The sequence below is a fragment of the Phalacrocorax aristotelis genome, chromosome 1 (assembly GCF_949628215.1).
Source record: "Phalacrocorax aristotelis chromosome 1, bGulAri2.1, whole genome shotgun sequence".
Lineage (NCBI taxonomy): Eukaryota > Metazoa > Chordata > Aves > Suliformes > Phalacrocoracidae > Phalacrocorax > Phalacrocorax aristotelis.
In genome coordinates this window covers 979,828-986,337 of record NC_134276.1, presented here as the reverse complement: position 1 = coordinate 986,337, position 6,510 = coordinate 979,828, and the positions used below count along the sequence as shown (strand labels likewise).

Below are 6,510 nucleotides of genomic sequence, written 5' to 3'. Positions count from 1 at the left end.
TTGTGCTTGGAGAGGTCCCCAAAATAATGCCTCTCCCAGCCGTGGTCCTGACCTTCTGGGAACCATCAACAACTGCCGGAAAACTCACTGGAGTTTTAGGGGCTTTTTTCCGTGTGGTGTGTTGGTCCTGTGCCCGCACCGCAGGGCCTGAGGGCTGCTCCTGCCCCGTGGCTGTGCCCGCGCTGGCTCCGGGCCGCGGCCGCGCCAGGGATGGAGGAGGAGGCCCCGGGGGCTTCCCCCGGCTTTGCAGCCCTGATCCCGGTGGCTTACCGAAACCCTTGTGTCTGCTGCTCTCCTGCTGGGCCCCTGCTGCCGTGAGCTGGCTCCAGGGGGGCTCTGCCACGGGAAGGGGGAGAGGGGTTGGGTCCTGGCCCTGGGGTCTCACTGGGCCACCCCGGCCACCCCTGCCACCCCTGCCATTGAGTGTCAGAGTGAAGCCCTGGGTGGGTCCCTGGGGGTTTCTCCTCTTTACCCCCTGGAGCTAGGGGCAGGTGCTAAGCTCAGGCCACCCCTGAGCACCCAGGGCTCCCCCACCCAGTGTGGGTGCTCAGTCCCCGTGGGGACTTCACCCACCTCCCTCTCCCCCTGCACAGCTCTGCCCAGCCCCTGGCTCCCCCCACACTGGCCCCAAATCCCCACCCCTCCGGCTCCCCAGTGCTGCCACCAGCCCCCGGGGACCATCACTGGACCCTGTGACACCCACTGGCTCAGCCCCCCACTGCTCCCATCTCCCAGGGGTGCCCACGGCTGCTCACCTGTGGGGTGCGGGGGGGACACTGGGTGCAGCAAGGCTGGTCATGAAGCGTGGAGAGAGATGAGGGACATGGGGACATGGGGACAAAGGGCATGGGGGGGCGAGGGACACAGGGGGGTGAGGGGCACAGGGGGGTGACGGCACAGGGGCACTTGGGGCAAAGGCCAGAGGGACGTGGGGTGCAGAGCGACGTGGGGTGCAGCCCGGGGGTCCCGGGAGCACATGGGATGTAGCATGGGGCTGGGGGGCTCAGGGGGACATGGGGTGCTGTACCGGGGCACAGGGGGACACTGGGCACGCCCGGGGACACGGCGGGGGCGGACGTGGGGCCCAGAGCCACGTAGGGGCCGGTGCGGGTCCCGGTGCGGCGGCGGTCGCTCCCCCGCCGCCGGGGCCGGGGCCGGGACGGAGGGCGGCTCCCGGTGAGTCACGGCGCACCCGCCGCCCCCTCGGGCCGCCCCCTCGGGCCGCCCCATAAAACCGCCGCCGCCCCGAGCACCACCGCACCATGGCTGCGCTGCGCCCCGCCGGTACGGCCGGAGCTCCCCGGGGCGGGGGCGGGGGGACGGGGACACCCGCCGGGACTTGGGGGGCTCCGGAGGGGGCAACTGCCCGACGGCTTGGCGGGGGGCCGGACGGGGGAGCCGTTCTGGGGCTCAGGGGATGCTGGGGGGGACCATGACGAGCTCCAGGGATGCTGGGGGGGACAGTCCTAGGTTTGGGGGATGCTGGGGAGGGGGATGCTGGGGGGGGGAAGCTGATCCGGTTTCAGGGGGAGCATCCCGGCATGACCAGCGCTGAGCCCCATCTCTGTCTGCAGGGACCCCAAGACCTCCTGCCCAGCTCTTCCTACCCCTGCTCTGCTGGGCTGTGGTCTCCCACGGCACGGGTAAGTGGGGGCTGCTGGCGGGGTCGGGGGAGACCGAGGCCAACTCGTGGCTCTGTGCCCCCCAGGAGGCCTGTGCAGGGGCCTGGGGAGGAGCTGTACCCCCTCTGCGGCACCCTGCACCCACCCCAGAGACGTGGGGTCTTGGGGGCAGCTCTCATCCCCCTGCCTCACCCCACTCTGCTCCCCCAGATGCCATGGCCCTGCAGCCCCCCAGCATCACTGTCCTGCAGATGCCGTCAGAGCCCCCTCGCGTGGGTGAGTGATCCCTGGGGCCATTGCGGGGTGGCCTGGGGATTGTGGGGCTGCAGTGAGACCCCCAGCCGGGGCAGGCTCCTGCATCAGCCCTGGCAGGCAGGCGGGGTGTATCCTCCACCTGCAGCTGAGACTTTTGGGTGCTGGTGAGGTGGGGGGTCACTCCCATTTGAGGTTGGGGGTGGAGGCTGTGCCTGTGGGCAGGGGCAACCTGGCCCCGGGGGGCACCGGGGATCCTCGCAGCCCCTCTGACCCCCACGTCCCCTCTGGCTCCAGGTGAAAGCGTGACGATCTCATGCGAGGCAGTGAGCAGCCTCCCCGAGTTCACGCTGCTCTACTGGCTGGGGAACGGCTCCTTCGTGGAGAAGCTGCACCCGGAGGGGGCTGTGCACGAGGGGACAGTGCTGTGAGTACTGGGGGCTGGGGGTCCCAGGGCTCAGCAGGGCTGGCAGGGAGGGGCAGCCCTGGCTGGGGCAGGGACCCCAGGACCCCCAGCCTGGGGGAGTGTCATGCAGCCAGGGACAGGCGCTGACAGGTCCTTGTTGGCTCCACAGAGAGGAGGCGAATGGCTCGGGGGTGGCTCTGCGCCGTGACCTGCACTTCAGCTCCTTCGGCACTCAGCACCTGCACACCAACTTCACCTGCGTGGTGCTCAGCCCCCTCGGCGTCGACACCAGGGAGGTGCGGTGGCTGCCGCCGGCACCAGCCCCAGCCCCTGCGAAGAGTGGGGGACTGGGCTGAGACCAGGGAGCAACTCATGACGGGTGAACGCCCCGCAGTGCGGGTCCCCACTCCCATGGGCCCGTACCTCTGCGTGGGGATGTGATGCCTCCGTGGAGGCCTGCCTCTGTGCCCCGCCATGGGGTTCCCCTGGCCCCACATCTGCCGGCTCCGCTGTGCATGAGGCTCTGGGTGCCCCTTGCTGAGCCGGGAGCGCTGCCCAGGACAGCCCCAGGACCTGCCTACAGCTGGCTGTGGGACCCCAGGATTTATTAAAACACATCAAGGCTGCCCTGTGTCACCTGTGTCCTGGGGATGGGGCCACCCATGGGTGCACAGGGGTGAGGAGGGAGTGGGACGTGGTGGCCCAGGTGCCCGTGGAGGGCAGGACCCATCCCTGACCACCTTCCTGCCTGGAGAGGGGCTGGAGAGCCACAGCCAGCCCTGGTCCTGCCCCGGGGATGCCTGGCCCTACAGCGGCACCCTGCCCCGGAGGAGGACAAGGAGGAGGGTAGGGATCCCTGGGGTGCAGGGACCCCAGGGAAGCTGGTCCCATCGCGTCACCCTCTGCACCTGGGGGGGGGTGTCGGGGCTATCCCCTGGCATAGAGCTGCTGCACCCCACATGCTGCTCCATGGGCAGCCCCACACCTGTCTTGTCCTGGCATGGCCCTGCTCCACCCATTCCCTGCTCCTTCGGGTGCTGGGGGGTGCTGCAACCCCACCCCTCCTGGGCTGCAGGCAGACATGGGACTGGCAGGGGAGCAGACACCCCGCCCTGGACCCCTCAAGCAGGACCCGGGGCATGGGCATCGCTCTGCAAGATGCTCCAATGTGGGAGAGATGGGGAGGGTGGAAGGGGCTGTAGAAGAGCCCTGGCTGCAGCATCCCCGAGCTGCTCCCAGCCCAGGGGGCCGCAGGAAACCCCCAGAGACATCCCAGTGTCACACAGCAGGTGTTTATTCCTCTGGGAGCCAGGAAAAGGAGAGCAGCGGAGCAGCTAGCTGGGCAGGGACACCCCAAAAGCAGGTCCCCCCAGTCCCTGTCAGCACTGTCCCTGTCCCTGGGTCAGCCTCTGCATACCCCACGCTCAGCTGCCTCCAAAAGCCCCGGCTGCGGCTCATCCAGACTCCACTGGTGTCCCGGGGCTGCCGGCACGGCCCGGGGCCGGTGGCACCGTGGCAGGGCGAGCTGGGCACAGGCGGCCGCCACGCGGGGCCCTGCAGCGGGGCCGTGCCCATGGCCCCAGCCCCTCCTGCTGCCCCGTCCTATCCCGCCATCTCCATCAAGCTGCTGGCTCCCATTCCCGACCCCTTCTTGCCGGCGTGCAGTGGCGTCGCAGCTCAGGGGGCCCCGGCGGCCGCCAGGGCCGTGGCTGCCAGGAGGAGCCCCCAGAGGTGTGGGTGGTCCCCAGGGATGCTCCAGCCTGGGGGTGCTGGAGAGGGGGAGAGTCAGAGACAGCGGGGGGCTCAGGGGGGCCTGGCCGGGGGCCACCCTCCCCAGCTGCAGCGGGGACTCTTGGCTCACCTGCGCTGAATACACACGGCTGGCTCTTGCATTTCTTCTCTGCCAAAGAAACCAACTCTGTTTGCACGGCTGCTGCATGCTCTGCATCATGCAGCTCCTCGCTGCGACCCAACTATGCAATGCCATGCCATGCCGTGCTGCAGCATGCCGTGCCATGCTGCGCCATGCCATGCCGTGCTGTGCTGTGCCACGCCGTGCCGTGCTGTGCCACGCCGTGCCATGCTGCCAAGGGTCCCCATTGCAAACCCCAGGGCAGAGCAGCTGAGAGACCCCCAGGGACGCACGCCCAAAGGCAGGCTCCCCCCGTTGCCCTCCCCGCGATCAAGACCCCCCTTTCCCGGCAGAGCTGGTGGGATGGGGTCACCCAGCCCCAGCCCCTGCACCCCACCAGTGGGGAGGGACCGTCCCGCAGGGACCCCACCTTTCACCAACTCGCAGTTGTAGGTGCTGAGCACGTCCTGGGAGCGGAGGTGGATGAGGGCTCTGTCCCCATCATGGGTGACATTGGTGACCTCGAAGCGCTCGAAGGGTGGGATGAGGACCTCCTCCTCCTCGGGGAAGAAGGAGAAGTCCCTGATGGGGACGCCGTAGCAGGTCTCAACCGAGAAGAAGGTGTCCCGGCCAAAGGGGAGTGTGCTCTCGTTCCGGAGGGAGGCGGAGGTGAAGTGGCCGAAGCGCATGGACTGATGGCGCTGGGCAGTGAAGCGGATTCCCTGGACACCTCGGTAGACGTGGTGGCATCGGCGGGGCCGGGCATCCCGCAGGACACGCAGGGCCTCGCTCAGGAGGAAATGCAGCACCTTGAAGCCGAAGGCACTGAGGTATTCCCTGCGGGAGCGCCCAGCCTCACGCACGGCTGCGTTGAACGCCCGGTGCAGGGGCCCCTGCTGGGTGTACGCCAGGAGGGCGACCGCCTGCTTTGGCCGCAGCACCAGCGGCTGGGGGACACGGTACTGCCGGCTCCTCCATTCGGCAGCAGCCTGGGTCCAAGCATTGGCATAGACGCTGTTGTTGGCGAACTCGGTGCGGTTGAGCTCCTCCAGCTCCTCCTCCATCATGCGGCTGCAGCCCCGGTACTGGTCGTCGAAGGAGGTGGGAGCCATGTCCAGCGCCAGCTCCTTGACAGGGTCGAGGTCTCGCCGGTGGTGGGATCCACTGATGGCCAGGGTCCCGGCCAGCAGCACCAAGCCCAGCGCCAGATGCTCCATGGTGGCCAGAGCCGCCCACGGGAGCCCCCGGGTGCTGCGGTGCCGTGGTCAGGGAAGCAGCTGGCTCCCCTGCAAGTAGCCAGGGAAGTGGGGGAGCAAGAGCAGGGTCAGCTCAGGGAGGGCAGCAGGGGCTGGGAGGGGGCTGCCAAGAGAAGCAGGGCAGGCTGGGAGAAAGCACTCAGTAATTGCCTCCCCGGCCAGGGGCACCCGCTTGGCACACGTCCCAGCACCAGCTGAGACCCCAACCCGGCACGGCCGAGACCCTGATCCCGTTACTTGCGTTAAACCCTGCCAAAAGGCGTCCGTCCCCGGAGCCTGGCAGCACGGTTCCGGCAGCCTGCAGGTCTGCGGCGTCACCCACTGGAGCAAACCCCTCCAGGAGTCCCAGTGAGAAGCGTTACCCGCCCCCCGCGGTGGGTGTGCGGTCGAGGTGCTGCTCCCCGCTCCTGCAGCACCCAGACCCTCAGGGCCCGCCTGCCACCGGCTGGGGAAGCGAGAAGGGGCCACTCGCTCTTTCTTTTTATAGCAGCCCTGGCCAGGATTGCTCGGGCACAGATCCAGCCCCCAGTTCTCTCCTCGTGGTTATTTTTACTGTCCCCTTTCCCGAGCGCCCAGAGCAGTCACTGCCCCCTCCAGCCTTGCAGCGGTCTGGAAACCCCCAAGAGATAAATTGCCTTTGCTTTAACATGGGTGCAGGCACCATCCTGCCGAGGGCTCTGTCTCATCCTGCAGGAGCAGATGCTGATCCTGCCCTGCTGACCCAGGACATGGTGCATGACTGACCCCCCGTCACCCTCCTGAGGACGGGGCAGGTTGTGGCACAGGTGACACGGAGGCATCGGTGGCACTGGCAGGGGCATCCCTGGTGGGTGAGCCCCTGCCTGCAGCCCCCAGGCTTTGGAGGGAGTTAGAGGCAGGAGGCAGGGCAGGGTGCAGGTAGCACGGCTGGGGACAGCCCAGTCCCTGCACGCCCTGGCAGGAGCAGCTCTGGGCCGACGACCTGTCCCTGCCCAGTGCTTAAAGACACAGGGAGAGACAGAGGTAACAAAGTCTGGGGGAGATCGGAGCCCGTGCTGCAAAGGAGCCCCGCAACAAGCAAAATCCTACGGGATGTGGACCCTCAAAGCCCCAGCAGGGAGCAGAGAAGCCTGGGGCAGTGGG

The 6,510-nt window shown here is 68.3% G+C and overlaps 2 protein-coding genes across 2 annotated transcripts; one reads left to right on the top strand and one right to left on the bottom strand.

Annotated features, from left to right (window-relative positions):
- Positions 1 to 1,214: 1,214 nt before the first annotated feature.
- IL18BP (interleukin 18 binding protein) lies at positions 1,215 to 2,906 on the top strand. Its single transcript, XM_075101744.1, has 5 exons — positions 1,215 to 1,284; positions 1,575 to 1,643; positions 1,833 to 1,898; positions 2,172 to 2,301; positions 2,450 to 2,906. The coding sequence occupies exons 1-5, from the start codon at positions 1,263 to 1,265 to the stop codon at positions 2,634 to 2,636; spliced, it is 474 nt and encodes a 157-aa protein (XP_074957845.1). The 5' UTR covers positions 1,215 to 1,262; the 3' UTR covers positions 2,637 to 2,906.
- Positions 2,907 to 3,551: 645 nt separating this feature from the next.
- Positions 3,552 to 5,836, bottom strand: LOC142052038 (erythroblast NAD(P)(+)--arginine ADP-ribosyltransferase-like). Its single transcript, XM_075081884.1, has 3 exons — positions 4,563 to 5,836; positions 4,142 to 4,180; positions 3,552 to 4,049 (listed from the first exon to the last, which is right to left on the bottom strand). The coding sequence occupies exons 1-3, from the start codon at positions 5,347 to 5,349 to the stop codon at positions 3,958 to 3,960; spliced, it is 918 nt and encodes a 305-aa protein (XP_074937985.1). The 5' UTR covers positions 5,350 to 5,836; the 3' UTR covers positions 3,552 to 3,957.
- Positions 5,837 to 6,510: the final 674 nt, after the last annotated feature.